This window comes from Hyperolius riggenbachi, chromosome 9, assembly GCF_040937935.1.
Source record: "Hyperolius riggenbachi isolate aHypRig1 chromosome 9, aHypRig1.pri, whole genome shotgun sequence".
Lineage (NCBI taxonomy): Eukaryota > Metazoa > Chordata > Amphibia > Anura > Hyperoliidae > Hyperolius > Hyperolius riggenbachi.
The window spans coordinates 206,494,696-206,514,488 of record NC_090654.1 but is presented as its reverse complement, the minus strand read 5'-3'; the positions used below and the strand labels follow the sequence as shown (position 1 = coordinate 206,514,488).

Here is a 19,793-nt window from a genome sequence, read left to right as displayed (position 1 = left end):
CGCCGTAGTGCCAGTTGCTGTGCTTCTTAGGCTAGGTCCACACTAGACACAGTTGCAGGACGGACACTGCAGTCCGGATCAGGGGAAGATTAGGGGAAGTACCACCCTACTGCAAACTGATGAAAGTGGATCAGTTTTGCATCAGTTTCCGTTCAGTTTTTCCCTGACAGAAAACATCTCTATCATTAGGAAGGAGTGGGTGGATTTTTTTGGGCCAATCATAAAGCTCAGGCTATCCGTTTTCACATCAGTTTTTTGCCTGTGGAGCTGGAGATGCGTTTTCTCATTGCTTTTCACTACCCCTGCGTGTATCCGTGGTCCTGATCCGTTGCGTGAAAATGCAGCAGATCCGGACCTTCCGTTCAGGTTTTGAAAACGGGTCCCCGCAAACGCAGACGGATCCGTTTTTTACTTGGGTGAGGCTGGCTGCTATTTTGAACATTAGTATCCGGGACTCCGTTTTTCATCAGGTTTGAAAAACGCAGCCACGGATACGTTTCCGGACCTAGTGTGGACTAGCTCTTACTGCTGTATAGATGGAGACATCGATCTGTTGATATTATCTACTAGGCCGCACCCACAAACACGTAGATGAATCGGAATTTCGTACTTGCTGGCTCATTCTTACTGCCCACATCATGTTACTCAGTATGAAAGTATGTTTGGTGAAATAATTTATTTAGCTAGTTACAGGGGTAATACATAAAGGTACTAAAACATGAATAATTGTTTTTAATGGTTCTTAAGTTCTCCCTGACACTCAATGTATGAAATTCATCATAAACTAAATGGATCCAGACTGTAGGTTTATAGGCATGGACACTGCAGCCTCCATTCATCTGTATTGCATTCCCACTAAGGGCTGGTGCACACCAGAGCAGTTCGTGAGCATTTTTAAAAACGCTTGGGAACAGAAAACCCCTTGGCAAATGTATGTCAATGGGCTGGTGCACACCAGAGCGGTTCGTTTTTTGCCCAAACGCAAACTCCTGGGCTGCAGCATGTTTTAGATTTCTAAAGGCATTTTTTAGATTTCTGAGGCATTAGAAAACCTCTCTAAACATGCCTAGAATCGCTCTGAAAATCTGCTTCAAAAACCTCTAGCGCTTTGCAGATCTGATAGAGGTTATTGGTGTGCACTGGCCCTCAGAGTCATTCATGGAATGGAGTACTGGAAGATGGAAACAATACCAACATTTTCACACAGGTGCTGGAAGCACTCCATCTTGGCACCTGGGAATACACTACCACATCCTCTTCATCATGCAGTATATTTTTGTGTACAGGTAGTCCCCAGTTAACGAACATCAGTGCAGTTTCTAGGCTAAAATGCACCCAGGACGAGGGTGTAAAAAATGGCGCCCCCCCGAGCAAGGTATGGGTGCCCGCAGTATAGGTTAGCCAGGTCTAGTTGCACTTAGTATAGGTCCCCCCAGTATAGGTAGCCAAGAATAGGTAACCCAGTATAGGTAGCCAGGCATAGGTGAGCCAGTATAGTTGCCCCCGCTATAGGTTAGCCAGGTAGGTGCCTCCAGTATAGGTAGCCAGTATAGTTGCCCCAGTATAGGTTAGATAGGCAGATGCCCCCGGTATAAGTTAGATAGGTAGGTGCCCCAGTACAGGTTAGCTAGGTGGGTGCCTCTAATATAGGTAGCCAGAATAGTTGCCCCCAGCATAGGTTAGATAGGTAGGTGCCCCCAGTATAGGTTATTTAGGTAGGTGCCTGCAATATAGGTAGCCAGTATAGTTGCCACCTGTATAGGCTAGCTTGGTAGGTGCCCCCAATACAGGTTAGATAAGTGCCCCCAGTATAGGTTAGATAGGTAGCTGCTCCCCAGTATAGGTTAGATTAGGTAGGTGCCCCCCAGTATAGGTTAGATAGGTAGCTGCCCCCGAGCGTAGGTTAGATTAGGTAGCTGCCCCCCAGTGTAGGTTAGATTAGGTAGCTGCCCCCCAGTATTTAGATAGGTAGCTGCCCCCCAGCGTAAGTTAGATTAGGTAACTGCCCCCCAGTATAGATTAGATAGGTAGCTGCCCCCCAGTGTAGGTTAGATAGGTAGCTGCCCCCCAGTGTAGGTTAGATAGGTAGCTGCCCCCCAGTGTAGGTTAGATAGGTAGCTGCCCCCCAGTGTAGGTTAGATTAGGTAGTTGCCCCCCAGTGTAGGTTAGATTATGTAGCTGCCCCCCAGCGTAGGTTAGATTATGTAGCTGCCCCCCAGCGTAGGTTAGATAAGTAGCTGTCCCCTATAATGGAGGAGGGAGCCGAAGCCGCAGGGAGGGCAGCCCGACCTCTCCCTCCCTCTCCTCTCCCGGGTGCCCTCCGTGCTCCCCCCTCAGATGCAGAGCGAGCAGCCAGGAAGCGCTGTATACAACTCACCTGCCTGGCTCCAAGCGCTGCTCTCTCGCCACCTGTCTCCTCTCTCTGCATAGATGCGGATACACACGCTGCTTCCGGCTAAACAGGAAGCAGCGTGTGTATCCGCATCTATGCAGGGAGAGGAGACAGGCAACGAGAGAGCAGCGCTTGGAGCCAGGCAGGTGAGTTGTAAACAGCGCTTCCTGGCTGCTCGCTCTGCATCTGAGGGGGGAGCACGGAGGGCGCCCGGGAGAGGGAGGGAGAGGTCGGGCTGCCCTCCCCGCGGCTCCCCCCTCCATTATAGCGCCCCCCTCCCAACAGCGCCTCGGGCGTCGGCACGCCCCGCACGGCCCTAGAAATGGGCCTGACGAACGTGATAAGGACTGTAGAGGTTCGTTCTTAACCTGAATCTGTTCTTAAGTCAGAACATTGTGCCATCTCTGTCCCCTGTACCTCCTATGTGCCTCCAGTGTCCCCCTCTGTGTCACATCTGCCCTTTGAACCTTTTTATACAAGTTTAAAAGCCATTTTTTCTTTGATTTTTTTTAAAAATCGATTTTCTCAAAAACTACAAGTCCAATTTGAAATTTTTTTGACTTGTTCCCATCGAAACAGAGAATCCATGCCGGTCTTATCAGCGGGTCGTTCGTAAGTCAAGCGTTCGCAAGTCGGGGACTACCTGTACTTCGGATATTGGGCCTGATGCACTTAAGTTCGGTAAAGTTGCCATGCAGTTAATGAACAAAGCTCCCCCAGTAACGGTAACATTGCAACTGTACTGCATTTAAGCGCATCAAGCCCACTGTCTCTAATTCTGAAGGTTATGCTTAGCAGTTAGTTAAGTGTTTAATATCGGAGTTATAGAAATTACACATGGAATCCAATTAGTGTCTGAGCAACATCGATCCTCTTCTTGCTTTCAGTTACTGATCACTAGCCCATTTATCATTACTGTTTGTATAACTATAACCAAACTTACACTTGTCATTGAAATGCTGTGTCTGAGTGAGCAGTGCAGGCATTCTCTCAGGTGACTGCAGAGAAATGTGCGATGAGGAAACTCAAACTGGAAGAACAATAATGTTAATAAGTAAAGACAATAAAAGCCTTAATCCTGGTGATGTTAAAGGTTGTTCTGAAATATATTTTATTTGCAGTTAAACACAACTTTTAGGACTTCAAAATAAAATCAAAGTCCACTTATTACTGGAAACAAAACCAGTAAAAGGTGGTTTACGGTCGTCAGCAACTACATTTTATTTCATAATATGTAATTGGCTATTTTCCATACTGTGTTACATTGCCATAAAGATTACACTTGGTTAGACTGGGATAGCTCTACCATGTGAATAGGAGTGTTTACAAGAATGTATGGATATTTAAAATCATCACAAAATACAAGGTGGTGCCTTATGAAACTTAGTGGTACTTGACAACCAGGGATAATCAATGAGGTCTCATTTATAAATTCTCCTACAGTAGAAGTCAAGAAGAAGCATGAAGCAAAACTGCCTCAGAGTGTTTGGGGGCAGGGCTGTAGAGTCTGAGTAATTTTTGGGTACCTGGAGTTGGAGTCGATAAACTGAGGGGTCATAGTTGGAGTTGGATCATTTTTGTACCCATTCCATAGCCTCGAAAGGAGTACCTATGAACTCGTCGATTACTATTCCCCCTCCAGGTCCACATGGATGGTGGGGAATTAGGTAATCCGGCTGCCAGCTATTATTATACAGAATGCCAGCTACTGCTGATGGGTGAATTACAGTGTTTTAAAAGTAAATCCAGCTCCGTCTTCTCATGGCGCCAAATTTAATCGCTGTGCGCCGCTACAGCCGTAATTCCTATTACAGTCTATGGTGGCGCCAGCTGCGCCCAAATCTCCTGCGCTGTATTGAACGTGTTCACCTTGATAGGGCTTTGGAGTTGAGGAGTAGGAGACATTTTTGGGTACCTGGAGTCGGAGGTTTCTTTAACTGAGGTGTCGGATGAATTTTGTACTGACTCCACAGCGCTGTTGGGGGGGCTGGGGGAAAGGACCGCTGTAGAGAGGGTCAACTGACCCATGTTGCCTCCTCTCACCACTTTTTTGCATGCTGTATTCCAGATTTTTGGCTTCTGGCTGTGAAGGCATAAATGTGAGGAAGATGGAGAGCAGCATAAATTGCAGTTGTAAGAGACAGTGACATGGGTAAGTTAACCCTTTCTGCTGCAGCCTGCACCTCCGAAACACGCCAGGACAGGTTTGCATTTTATGGAACTGTCCTTGTTCATCCCTATGGGCCCATTTCCACTAGAAGCGGTGCATAGCCGCATCACACCGCAGATGTCCTGAAACACATGCACAGCAATGGAAGAGTTTCCACTACGTGCATGTTGTGCAGGGCAATCCGAGGATCTGCAGCATGCTGCAGATTCTAGCACAGCCGCATGCGCCCACAACCGAGTCCTATCTCCTCCATTGACTTCCACATTGGGAGATGCGGAAGTGATGCAGCCGGCGGCGGAAGTGATGCGATGCAGCTAGGTAGCAGCATTCGCATAATTTTGTAGTGGAAACGGGCCCTAAGTGTATGCCTCAGTTTGGCTGCTTTTGGTCATGTGAACAGGTCTCACCTCTGCTTTCTGTTTTAGCCTGAAACTTCATCATTAGTCAGTGCCAATCAGAAATGTAAAAACGAATTACATTATCAATCCATCACATGCCTTTGGATTCTCCTCAAAGATTTATGCAGGAGAAATTAACCATTCCCAATGAAAAAAGGCAAAGGAAATGGAATCTGTACCTGAACCTGCATCGCCACTGTAATGCAAAACATACATGATCTTTCATTAGTGTATGGAATCAATGACGATACTTGTTTTTTTTTTTACTTTTACACTTGTCTGAAAAAAAAAAAAAATAAGAGTAAAAAAAGACAAATCCTCTACAAAAGTATCTAGGAAGCTGCATGAGCAAGGGCGTCAGAGGAGTACTGTTTCCTCTTGGCTGTAACTGGAAGGGTGCAGACGGAAGGAAGGCCAGCGAGTATGTCTGCAGAGCATCTGCACAAGCAGAGGCGCTACAGATAATGCGTAGGGCTTGGGCTTTAGCACAGGGCAGAAGGGCGGCTGGGAAGGAAGGTAAACAGATTGTCTGAGTGTTTGTATGAGAAGGCAGCTCTGTAACCTCGTACTGCAGTTCATCTAGAGTTCAACATTCAAGGCTTTCAAGAAAATACTACACTGCTTCCTGGCTTCTATCTGTCTTACAGTCTCTTGTATGCCGGTTATGCTCATCTCCCAGAGCCATGAAACTGCTCAGAGTTACAATATCACTGGGAAACTCGTCTTTCAGTAGTATGCCGCGCTCTCGGTTAGAGTCCAGCTCCTCAATGAATCCATACCAGTAAATCACCAGACCAGGACCGAATCTGAAACAAACAAAGACAGAAAATGAATTACATTTCCTGGTTTAAACAGGAATTGTAAATATAATGGCTAAAAAAAAGTATTTGGAAAAAGGGCCATATTAAATTAACACAGGTTTCAGGCAGAGGTGTTCAATGAGATTATAATAATTCTGACTTCCATGCAAATGTAATGTAAATTGCAAGCAGCTTGTAATTACACCCATCGGATACACTTCCTGTTGATTTTACTTTGCCCAGTTCCAAGCTGCATACACTTCGCATAAAACATGTATCCAAGCCTGAAAGCATTGTGGTGATTGCACAAGCATGCAGAGGGCTTCAGGAGCAGAAATGAACAGGAGGTACAGCAAAAGATGGCCAGCGTGTGTACACGTAATAAAGGCACCTGGAAAAACCGGCGCAGGAGATTGCCGCTAGTAGAATATCGGTACATTTAACAATATTTTACTACTTTCTTCTGATAGTAAAATATCGATAATGATTACCGATATTTTACTATGACCTAAACTTACTTTTACACAGAACCCTCCCTCTACTGACGCCTAGCCCTAATACTCCCCTGGTGGTGCCTAACCTTACTGCCCCCCTGGTGGTGCCTAAACCTAAAAACCTCCCTGTGGCACCAAAACCTTAATCTCCCCACACTGCAAACCATGATTAAAGGCAATAGATGGAAGTTTAGGCGCCTGGAAAGTGCTGCTACAAATAGCGGGAGTAAATAGCTGCAATTTCCAGGCACCTAAAATTACATCTATTGCTTCAGATCACCACTCCACTCAAACACTGCTGTATAATGGCATTTAGTGGAAAGAAGAGCGCCGTCCATAGCCTGCTATGATAAAAGCTGCGATTAGTGGCAATAGAGGGAAATTTGTGTGCATGGAGGCGCATGAACAAATGTTGCAATAGATGGAATTTTAGGCACCTAGAAATTGCGGCTTTGAGCCCACTATTTATAGGGGGGGTTCCATCACGTTGCCTCCAGGCAGTGAACGTGTGCTTGGGGTACAAATGCTGCTCCCCTTTCTTGGGGACAATGAGGTGGCCTAGACAAAGCACCCCTGTTGAGATGGAAATGATTTTGCGTAGGCTGACTCCTGCAGGGGAAAGCAGTAGTCAATTTAAAGAGACACTGAAGCGAAAAAAAATATATGATATAATGAATTGGTTGTGTACTATGAATAATTACTAGAAGATTAGCAGCAAAGAAAATATTCTCATATTTTTATTTTCAGGTATATGGTGTTTTTTCTAACATTGCATCAATATCTGCAGATTACACAACACTCAGCATTCAAAATTATTCTTTCAGAGCAGTCTGTGAACTAATGACCTCTCCTCTGGCAGAGAAAAAGTAAACAGTTGAGGTAATAAAAGTCAGAAGACAGCCCTCTCCACGACTTTTGAAAGTCGTAGAAATGAATGGCTTGTTTGCATAGAGATAACAACTGGAGTTTCTTAACTCTTCCTGTACTGGAAACAATTAGACTGATGTATCTGATCTTAATGTTTTATTTCTTAGCTGTACTACACATACAAATCATAATATCATAATTTTTTTTTCACTTCAGTGTCTCTTTAAAGTGTGTACACACGCCGGATTACTGCAAACGACGGGTTGTCAGACCCGCCCAAGGGGCGGCTGTTCTGCTGACAGTTTGCTAGTGTGTACAGTCAGTCGGCAGGCTGATAAGGCTGGTTTTGATCTGTCAAAACCAGCCTGTCGACAGACTGTAAACACTAGCACACTGTCGGCAGAACGGCCGTCCCGCGGGCGGGTCTGACGACCCGTCGTTTGCAGTAATCCAGCATGTGTATGAGCCTTTAGACCCTGCATATTCTTGTATGCAGATGTAAATAGCTGTGCTTTGGAATTTGTCACATTTCAGCAGCCATTATAGTCAGGTACTGCCTGGTATGAGCACACACCCTCTTTGTTTCTCCTTTGCAGCACACAATCATTTTATGTTCTTAGACAAATATTGCATACAGACTTGTAGTTTTGAAAAGCTGAAAGTAATTGGGATGTGCACAGTAGAAGCAGAATGTATTTTTTTTTAAAATGATGCCCTGTCATCTTAAATTAAAACATAATCAGATATATTGAACATCTTTCATGTACATGTCCCCTTCACTGTAGGCATCAATTCCCATCTTTCTTTTTTTCCCTCTGTGTTAATCCTTGCATTATCTCATGTTTCAGACTTGGAAATGTGTTGACACAAGAGACTGGACGTGGCAATGTGTTGATGGGATTGGATAGAAGTAGGGCTTGAGGACTGCAGGACATATGCAATACCGAGGACGACGATTTGCCTGTACATCCCCATAATCTTGTTGATCTGCATCATTAGTGTACCGTCTGTTTCTTTTTATGCTCTCTGATTATACTGCCAATAAACTAGAAGCAGTGTGTTCTTATCCTTAAGCTGGCCACTAACGGTCCAATTTCTAGTGAAAAATCGTTCGAGCGATCAGAAATTCTGATCGGACGAAAAATCGTTCACTACACCATCAACTAACCAATCATTGCTTCCTATCCATCACGACCACCAAGAAAATCCAAATTTTCGTTCGACGAAAATTCATTCGGGCGACATTTTTTTCACTCATTCATAATCGATTGTGTCCACCAATAGAGATTATTTACAACCAATCCGATCAGAATTTCTGATCGCTCGAACGATTTTTCGCTAGAAATTGGACCGTTAGTGGCCAGCTTTAACTTAACTGTACCAGAGGCAGTGCGTGGGGTGAAGGGGGCTGGCAGATGGGACACAGAGGCATGCTCCTTGCTGCATGACATGCCTCTGTGTCCCCCCCTCCCCCATGCTGCTCTCTGCCCTCCCACTGCCGGGGAATATCACCGCCCCAAAATTGCCGACATGCAGCTTGTCGACAATCTCAATGGGAACTGAGGAGAGTTAATCCCTGCTAAACGCCTACTGGGGGCGTTCCTGCAGGCCTTCACCAGCTACCATTGGGCAGCTCTGCCTCTCCACAGCTGCTCCCCCGCCTCCCTGCACACTGCTCTGAGTGGGACACACAGAGCAGCTCTTCCAACGTCCCCAGGGGGTCACAAAAACGTAACTACTGTATATCCAGGCACAGAGCGGTGGGCATTGTGGCTACCTGATCAGCCCCCCCCCCCCCCCCCCCCCTCCCCGGATTAGGTAGCATTGTTTTGTTTTTTTTTAGTTTAAATACCCACATCGGGTTTCCTTTAAATATTCTCAGTTCAGCATGCAGTTTTTAGGGATGGTTAATGAGCTGCAAATAACTGTGATTTGCTGTGGATTTTATGCTAATTGCTATGCTAATTTATGCAGTTTTAAAACAAGCCAATGGTATGAAGCAACTGCAGATTAGTGCTGGTGTATAGCAAACCTGTCCCTTATACATTTTACAGAGCCACATCAACCCAACATGCAGAAAACCTGTTTCAGAATTGTGGTCCTCATCAGTGCCTGGCAGGGATTGATATGGCTCTATGGGATAGGGCTGATTTAAGAAGGCAAATTACACTGTGTTGCTTTTTAGTAGGGATGGTCGGAAAATTCCGCGGAATTATTAATTCCGTGATTCCGGCCGGAATTAGCTAATTCCGATTCCGGTGGTCGGAACGGAATTCCTATACCTTTTAAACGGAATTCCGCGGAAATTTTATAATTCTGACGGAATTTTCCGGAATAACACCAAAAAAAATCCTCCTCCTCCTCCCATCCATCCTCTTATATAATCAAGTAGAGAATTGCAGATTTTCAAAACAGCTTATATACCATAGCTGGGATTTGAACCCAGGATGCAGTGGGTAGTAGGTATCTGTCTTACCCTCTAGACCATCAGCCACACTACATGCTAAAGCTGGCCTAGCATCATTGTACCATACTACCATTATGATCAATTCAATAGAAAAAGTAGGAGGAGGAGGAGGAGGAGGAGGAGGAGGAGGAGGAGGAGGAGGGAGGGAGGGAGGAGGGAGGGAGGGAGGGAGGAGGGAGGGAGGGAGGGAGGGAGAGAGAGAGAGAGAGAGAGAGAGAGAGAGAGAGATTTTAAAATTTTTCCGACGGAATTCCGAATATGTCCCCGGAATTCTGTCGGAATGAAACGGTAACGGAATTTCGGTATGACGGAATGCGGAATTGTCTTGGAAACGGAAATGGGCTCTTCCGACCATGCCTGCTTTTTAGTAGGAGGTCTTTTTGTCCCCTATACATTCCTAGTGGTTTTGGGTCACCCCGAGCTGCTTGGGTATTCAATAGGCAAAGAATGACTCATCACGAGCAAGCACTTGGTGCTCAATGTTTGACTAGAGTACATAAAAGATAAGCAGGACTCATGGTTTACAATAAAGTAGAACATGCTAAAAAGATATTCAAACAAGGGAGGGGGGGGGGACAATCAATTAGCCATACATACAGAGTCGTGTCCAGTTCTTACGTGTCTGGTGGACATGTGGTCATATGTTCAGGAGGTGGGTGGTGGGCACAAGGACGGTGAGCGACAGCCGTTTCGCGTCTCACTGACGCCTGGTCACACTGCGTACCATTAAAAAGAAGGAAGTGAACTCCCGGCATATACAGAGCCTAAGCCCCGCCCCTTCCGGGACATCACTTCCCTCGTGAGCATGGAAGGTTCCTTTCAAAAACACGCTGCCAGGGTTTATTCTGGCTTGTCAGAGCGGAGCTCCCTAGCCTCAGCAGCCGTGCAGATGAGGTGACAAATGTGCATTTAAAGTGACTACCATTAAAAACACTTGCGAAGAACTTACTTATTTTAACAAACAGCCAACATTTACCATTAAGAAACAGCTAGCATCTAGCATAAAAGGCTACTGAACCTACTACAACCTCATGAGGGGGTATCTGTAGATGCTCAAATGAATCCACTGGACCTGGGGTACAAGAACCGTAAACACTGGTCAATTTAACTGATGAACCCCATGGGACAACATTTTGTCCTATTCCAGTGAGTCATTACTGGGCAGGAACAGCATTCCCATCACAATTTAATATTACTCATATAGCATAGGGTATTGCTTCTCAATTGTTCAACCGCATATATCCAAATAGCTAGCATCTATTATCACAAAGTACTAGCTCTACCCCAACAATACACTACATATACAAACCCCAACCAAGAAGCCTATAGTTTACACTCATCAATATACAACAAGTTAGATCTAAGGGTCCAGCATACAGGAAAGTTCAGTTTTATCATTGAGGCCTAAGGGTCCCATGGCCTCAGTTTTCAAAATTAGTCTTTTTTCCCTTCTTAGTAGAAGTCTCTCCCTATCACCTCCTCTTTGAGGTATTTCTTGCTTTTCCAAAGCCGCGAATCTGAGATTAAATCTCTATGTTCTTCTCTTATGTGTGCAATCTTGCCGACACACTGTTTGATTGTGACCCCCACTAAAGGATAACGAGTAACGTAAATATTTCAATGCTTCCTGTAAAGCAGTATGGAAAAAGTATAAGCAAAGTATAAAGGTATAGCAACAACAATTCTAAGCAATAAGCAAAACCACCAGAAAAAAAGGCAACTTAATACAGATTTTGAAAAGTGAATTCATACACTTTTGAAATGGGACAAGATTTTAAAGTTAAAAGTGCAAGACGTAAGGCAGATAGCAGACTGTGAATTACATTTGGGTTTTAAAATGTATTTGATATTTAATGTTTAGATTGGTTTGTTAGCTAAAACTGTGTCTCAAAGAATGTAAACTCTCTTAAAATATCAAACAATAGCAAGCAATACCGTTTTTACAAAATCATTACTAATGGCCATTGTGCTGTCAGAAAGCTGTTGTTGCCGGTAGACATGGTGAGATTTGTGAAACTTTAATGCACACAGTAAAAAATTGTCAGAGAGTTTTGTGTACATGACAATGTCTTCAACTCTGCTAACCATGTGCAGTACATTTTTTTTTAGTCGGTAAAACACTGCATTCGGTATTTTCTAGGTTTTTTCGGCAATTCTGAAAGATTTTTCCATTTGTCCAAAAATGCGGTAAAACTTGTGGTAAAAAGTGCGGTAAATGTTGTAAACCGTGCAGTATTTTTAGCGCTAAGCATGCAGTAAATAATTATAGAAATAATAGGTATACTTATAGGCATCCCCTGTAGAAAAAAAGAAATCTAGTAAATATTTGGAATTTTATTCCTACTATTCTTTTTTATTACACAGCCTGAATAGGAAAGGTACAGGCAGGTCTTAAACCGATCGGTAAATTATGTCATTTTCCCCCCTTGGTAAATTCTGACTAAAACCTACCAGAATAGCAAACTGAGTTTACTGCATATGTGGTAAAATGGATGTTAACCGTACCAGAATTGAGGCCATTGTCCCTATGAGCCTTTTCTATGCTGATAATACCGATACCGTTGTCTTTTGCCGTTTGTATTCTGCTCTGATTATTTTTTTTATAATATGTGGGTATGTTTTTGTTATTTGCATTTCACTTTGCATGCTACACTAAAACCTACTGTATGTAAGATTTTCAATGCAAAAATAAAACAAAACAAAGCGCATCACATTTCTATAGAAGTTCAGCTGTAGTTCTGTGCTGTTTAATGCTAATAACAAATACGTGAGATGTACATATCAGTATCATTTAACTCCGACTTGGCTGTCTGCCTCTAAATGTGTATCCATTCCTCCCACTTTCATATGGAGAGTTCCCTCGGGCAACGTCAGGAAACAGCCCCCTGAACTATTTGGCCCATGAGGAAGTTCAGACCTTCAGCCTCGGGTTCATAAACAAGTAATCACCATCAATCAGAGGGCCGCTACACATCAAGCTCACCTCACTTATACAAACATGTATGTGAGCTGCTGCAACTGGCCTCTCTCTCCTACTGAGAACACTTACAGAGCGGACTGCTCCGGCCATCCCCAGAGCTACGCCACACACTTTTCATTTACATCATTTAAAAATGTTTTTTTTAAAGAGCAATACGTTAGAATTGATGGGTATGTAATTTGTGTTATTTTTCCCCCTCCTGCTAGAGGGTCATGGGAAAGACCTTTAAATTGCCTGTTATAGAATAAAAATAGGTGCATATACCCCAGTCCGTAATATTACTCACTGTGATAAACCAATTGGGCTAATCGCTGCCAGCAGCAGATTCAGGTCACTGAAGCCATATCTGTTAAAATGTGCCCACTAATGATACAATCTTGACTGCACAATTTTACCACTTCTATGTAGGGTACATCAGGGAATACCTAGTGCGTACATATAATGAAAGCGTTGGGAAATTTGGGCACAGAGTAAAGCTAAAAAACGGCTCACCCGGCTCCTGCAAAAATCCCGGCGGTGTTAATTACTATTTCCCCTCCAGGACACGGTGGACTGTGGGGTAAGACATAATTTGGTTGCCAGCTATTACTGGCAGCCGAATTATGCTGTTTTTATCATAATTTGGGCTCAGTCTCTTGACAGCGTCCAAATTACAGACTGAGCAGCGCTATAGCCGTAATTCACTTTATGGCCAAAGGCGGGGCCTGGTGCGCCCAAATTTCCAGCGCCATATTTGCTTTACTCGACCTAAAGTATCCATTCAAAGTATATTCACTCAGTTTACCCTCCTACTACATAGATTGTGTAAGATTGTACAGCACGGTGGCCTTTATGGCGCTGGGTCACCCATTCCAAATCCCAGCCAGGACACTATTTGCAAGGAGTTTGTATGTTCTCCCCCTTTCTGCATGGGTTTCCTCTGGGCACTCCAGTTTCCTCCTACATCCTAAAAACATACAGATAAGTTCATTGGCCTCCCTCTAAATCGGCCCTAGACTACAAAACATACACCACACAACATAGACAGCCATGTGACTAGGGATTAGATTGCGAGCCCCTCTAAGGAACGGTTAAGTGACAAGACAACATATACTCTGTACAGCGCTGTGGAAGATGTCGGTACTATATACCGGTAAATACTAAATAATTATAATAATCAAGATTGTATCAGAAGTTTGCACCTAAAGCTGGATTCCTGATTGGTTGATTTGGTTTAGTGCCATTTGCTTGACTGGATAAATTAAAGGAAACATCTGCTGTCATAAAACTACCATAAACATACATGAAAGATGATGGAAAGGTGTCCAACTGAGATAAAATAATTAGAAAGGCGAGTAAATACTTCTCCTCCTATAGTAAGAGCAGCCAGGAAAAGGTAAGCTTAAAGGGGTTCTCTGGTATTTCTAAAAAAGATAAAACTTACACTTACCTGGGGCTTCTATCGGCCCCCTGCAGCTGTCATGTCCAGCGCCGTCCTCCTCCGTTCCCCGCCACCAGTAACCTGCTAATTATCCGTCTAACTAGACAAATAGAACTGCGGCTGCACAGCCATGGCCACATGCATGCACGCTCCCGCGCCTGTCATCGGGAGCTTACTGCACAGGCATAGTACGAAGTTTTGTTGTACTGTACTGCGCAGTAAGCTCCCGATGACAGGCACGGGAGCGTGCACGCACATGGCCATGGCCGCGCAGCCGCAGTTCTATTCATCTAGTTAGACAAATAATTAGCAGGTTACCGGCAGCGGGGATTGGCGCATCAGAAGACGGTGCGGGACATTACAGCTGCAGGGGGCCAATAGTAGCTCCAGGTAAGTGTCAGTTTTATCTTTTTTAGAAATACCAGAGAACCCCTTTAAAGTCCACCTGAACTTAGAGTGATATGGAGGCTGCTATACTCATTTTCTTTTAAAGAAAAAAGATGGATATAAATATGTTTTGGTTTTGTGTCGGGGCTGGCTACCTTTGACAGGAAACCATAGTTATATAAGTGAAAATCTCCTGCAATTCCAAACTGATCCTACCTCAAATAGCTTCCTGAAAGTGATCAGCCTAATGTATCTAGATATAAAATGACCTAAACACCACCAAAATCAGCCAGACTGAGTGAATGTCATGTCTATGGAGACCTTAACCAACCAACCAAGCACCACTTTTTTTTCTGATAGCTACAAGAGCTGCCATGCCCCGCCCCCCCCCCTTCACCTTTTAGCTGCACATTATTTAACCACAGGGAAGGTGATAGGATAGCATCTGTGGCTTGTGTAAACTGTTTGAAGCATAGTGACTAATATCTCCACCCACTTTGCTGATTTTTGTTAATGTGTGCAATAAAATAATTAGAGAAGTCCTTATCTGCTGGAAATTTCTGCAGTCGGGGAGGCCTGGGAAGTAACAGAAAGTAGGAGACACATTGTTGGCATGCATGTTTAATGTGCTATTAAGATGCCCTGGGTGCTAAAATGGTGCTTGGTTCACTTTAAGCTGGATGAATCTGTGATGTTCCTGTAGTCTTTTGATAGCTATAATGAATATTGTAACTTCACCCCAGATAGTTAGTCAACATAAACAACTTACTTTTTTTTAATGTCCCAGGCCTAATTTAAGGCATGCAGAAGACTAGTGCTGTCTTGTTCAGCACTGCTCAACAAACAATAACCATCCCTAGCTACTCTTTTCTGATAGGAGGGTGGTTGAGGCCTTGTCTCTGCCACACAGAATTCATTTTCCCCCACTTCTGCCAAAACTTAATTCTAGACTGTGTTTGCTGGGGACAGTGGGAGTAACAGGGCAATGCCGAATGAGTCAGTGCTATTCATGTGGTTTGGGGTTATTTTTAGTTTGGTTAGGCTTTCAGAAACAAATAATATATTTACATGTATATTCTTCATACAAAAGGAACTTGCATAAATGCAGAGATAATAAACATTACACTGAAACTGAATGCATGGGCAGCTTGCTGCGTGGAATGCATGACTGCTGTTAGGAAAGGCTGTAGTGCTATAAGATTACTCAGCATTAATGAACTGGGTTTCACTTAGCTGCGGCGACTCTGTAGAGCCAGACTCAACTCTGAGAGCTCTGTCGCTACAAGTCATCCTGCAGCTTAGGCTGAGCGCAGGGTTCACCAGGTGATTTATGAGAGTCTGCCGGGAGATCCTGCCAAAGAAAACACTGTGGGGGAAGATGCCTGTTACAATGTGAACTGTTGAGTTCACTGCAATGTCATGTAACAGTTTATACGTGGATTTATGGCGGGGCTTTCAACAGCAAGGAAGTTAAATTTCATAGCAATGGTCTGCCTTCTTACACTAATCACAAATTAAACCACCCAAACCTGGGTGATCCTAAGGCTAACCAATTCCCCGCCTGTCATGATAAAGTCCTCATCGTTTCCAAACTGCTAGTAAAGTCTGTCACTAGGTAAATAAGTGAAAAAAATATATGCACATTCTTTTATAGTATTTTATTTATTTATAAAGCGCCAACATATTACGCATGGTCCATTGCTTTGAAACATGCGTTTTCATACACGTTATCCAGAAATACACTGTTGAAAGTCCAAGACACAAAGGGATGAGAAAGCCCTGCCCTTATGGGGCTTACAATCTATAGAAATGGGGGGGGGGAAACAATCGGTGGGGCAGAATATAATACACAGGTATTTACCTTGAGGCAGTGCATGTCCAATCACTAATAAGTTGTTGGTGGACATTATTAGACACATGTTCACATACCTTTTATAAATGTGTACAGAAGTTGAAAGCGTGTGCAGGCCTTAAAGCGGAATATAACCCTGCATTTCAACTTTGCTCTAAAACATTATTTACAGTATATTATATGCAACCAGCATTTTTTTTTACTAGACCAGCATTGGAAGGGTTACACAGTGCTTTAAAGTTCCTGGAGATTTCTGCAGACGCATCCGAAGCTGACATAGATACATTTTGTTTACATAAATGTATCTAAGTGTTGAATGTGACTCACTCTCTCTGACTGAGAAGGAGCTGGAGGACAGCCAAAGAGTGTGTAACATTTCTCAATAGATACATTTAACTAAATAGAATGTAACAATCTGAACTTCTGCATATCTCTACGGAACTTTAAACCTCTGTGTTTAACCCTTCCAATGCTGGTCTAGTAAAAAAAAATGCTTTTTGCATATAATATGCTGTAAATAATGTTTTAGAGCAAAGTTGAAATGCAGGGTTATATTCCGCTTTAACCTTTTAGCAGCCAAATAAAGTAAAACTTTATTTGGCCATCCGCAGTTGAGTTTTGGCTGCAGGGACAATTTTTTCCTGCTGCTGGGAAAGTGTGCCTTACCCAGGTTGGCAGGGTGTGAAGAACGGCGCAGGGAGCGTTCTTTATAGTTACCTGTTCCGGATGCTGGACCGGTTTCTCTTCTTAAGGCCTTCTTATCCTCTTCTGATCACGTTATTACATGTGATCGGGGCTCAGAGGATAGCGTCAGTGTTGCAGCGCCACTCGATGGTGGTAGAGACTCTACCATTACCCCTCTACCACCAGGGGGTAATGAGACTCTTCCATTACCCTTTTCCACCACCGGGTGGCGCTGCACCACTGACACTATCCTCTGAGCCCCGATCACGTTATTACATCGGAAGTCTGAAAAGGATGTCGGGAGTGTATTGCTAAAGGTGGATGAAGAGAAGAAGTCGGTCCAGCTTCTGGAAGAGGTAACTATAACGAATGCTCCCAGTGCCGCTATGCATGATCTCAGTAGGCAGAACAATGAGTTCTGCCGGCTGAGGTTAAAATGAGTGCAGCATCTTCAAACAAAATATTTCATTTGAAGATGCTAACTGGTAATGTTACTAGAGGTGCCCCTAAACATTCAGCTACTGATGTGCTTTGTAATTTTGAAACTAATGAAACTGCACCCTACATTGAACTTGACTGCATTTATTGGTAAAGTACAATTTCCTAGAAGTAATTAAAACAAATAAAAACAAATAAGTGTGCAAACATTTCAAATATCTAATTTAAACAAATCTAAAAAAACAACATAGCTTTTAATAAAGCGTATGTGTGGTGAAGACAATTATTTCTGTGATCTGGCTAACAATTACCTTTTAAGGAAAATTACATTTCCATTACGCAATTGCCATAATTATAAATAGATGCAGCACAAATCTTTCTGTTTACTATGATTAAAAGTTATTTTTCAATAACAATTTAAAGCTAGTTTAGAATTATGTGTAAATGTATCATCGTTGTTTATCACCCATGGTCAGATTTACATGACTGGACCAACACAATATTGCTGTATTGTAAAAGACAACAACATATTTGGACGCTGGAGGAAAAAAAAATAATTGGTGGAATAAATGAGACTTTCCAAAAAATAAACAAAAAGCAACAGCTTTTTTGAGTCGTTACCAGCTTGCAGCCCTGCAACGCATCACCTATGTATCATTCTCAGTACGGAGTGGTATAGTGAAGTGCAATATTGTATCGCACTGCATGCAGGCACAGGTACGTTCCGGAACAGATTTATTGAATTTTTCCTCAAAAGTAACAACTTTGACATGACGTTAGAGAATGAAACTTATGTTTTTCTTAATATCGTATCTCATCAGAAGCCGCCGTCTTTCTGACACACACACAAAAAAAAAAAAAAGTTTCCCATCCTCCATATGCTTCCTGGAAGTGAGCGCTTCCAGGGCTAAAAGAAAAAAAATTCACGGTGGCCATCTTGTGGCCAAATAGTAAAACTACATCTACATACATTTTTTAATAAAATAAACACACATCATTACATTTAAAAATAACTGTTTACATCCCACACCAAAAATTACCCAAAGAAAATTTTTTTATGAAAAAACAAAACAAAAACTACAATTAAAAAAAAACAACCAAGAATGGTTACATAATGGTCTGAACTTTTTTTAATATGCATGTGAAGAGAGTATATTAGGAACATTTTTTTAATTATAAGCTTGTAAATCGTGATGGACTCAAAACCGCATATATATTACCATGTATTATTTTAAAGCTATAATGGCCGAAAACTGAGAAATAATGAGTTTTTTTTTCTATTTTTTTCTTAATATTCCCGTGAAAATGCATTTAGAAAAAAATAATTCTTAGCAAAATGTACCACCCAAAGAAAGCCTAATTGGTGGTGGAAAAAACAAGATATAGATCAATTAATTGTGATAATTAGTGATAAAGTTATTGGCGAATGAATGGGAGGTGAAAATTGCTCTGATGCATAAGGTGAAAAATACCTGCGGGCTGAAATGGTTAAACACAAAACCAAATTCCTGGATTTGATAATTTGATGCAATTTACAGTCCCAGCCTATTGAGTTAGAGTAGACGCGTTAGAGAAAATGGCCGCCTCCCTAAAATTCTTCCACTGCAGAGTGGGAAGCAAGTTAGGATGCCTTCCAAGGTACCACAGTGAACACAAGCATGGAGTCGTTCCACCCGGCTGACTAATGCCAGCTCACTAAAAGGATTGTATTGTTCTATGATTAACGTCAAGTTATAAAACTTAAATGGAAAGTCACAATGACTAATCACAGACAAAGGAGGGCCAATTTAGTTTATTTTTATGTTGGACGCATTCTTAATTAAACTGCAGAACACTGATCTTGATGTTGGCATTACAGCAATGTTGGTACTGTAGTAGCAACACAAGCCAAGAAGTCCATAGTAAGCCTTTCAATTCCATCTTCATCAAAGTTCCAAAAGAACCCTATTATAATGTCAAGCAATGGTGAAGGACTGCTCTGTTCTCTAAATATAGCTGCACTCACTACGTGAAATGTACAAACTACCGCCGCAACAGCCTCATGCACAGATCGCAGAGGTTTTATAAATATTGTTATATTATTATATTATAAATATTATAACTTAGGGATTAACAAAGAACATAAAAATTCATTCTTGAAGAAAACATCTCTCCGTAAGATGCTGTAAATAGCTGAATTGCTAAGTTTTGCTTGTAAAGCACTGCAGAAAAACTGTCAGTTCTAGGTCAATCTGAAACTAAAAGGATAGTGTTGACGCATTCAACAAATTTCAGAAATGTTTCTGAATTCTGCAGATCAGAACATTAATCTTCATGCATGTGCACTGCGGTTGGTGGTGATGCCGCCTTTGTAGGCTGCCCTCCATGACACATTCCAGCTCTTACATACTTCAGCCTGGAACACACTAAAAAGTGCAAAGCGTTATCGCAATGGCTAGCGATTT

The 19,793-nt window shown here is 42.7% G+C and overlaps 1 protein-coding gene across 1 annotated transcript in view; it reads right to left on the bottom strand.

The window, feature by feature from the left end:
* Window positions 1-3,474: 3,474 nt before the first annotated feature.
* CDIN1 (CDAN1 interacting nuclease 1) overlaps window positions 3,475-19,793 on the bottom strand; it is a 481,568-nt gene continuing 465,249 nt past the window's right edge. Inside the window, exon 12 of the mRNA XM_068253904.1 lies at window positions 3,475-5,766. Coding sequence (XP_068110005.1) covers window positions 5,574-5,766 — 193 coding nt within the window. The 3' untranslated portion in view covers window positions 3,475-5,573. The remainder of the gene's footprint in view (window positions 5,767-19,793) is intronic.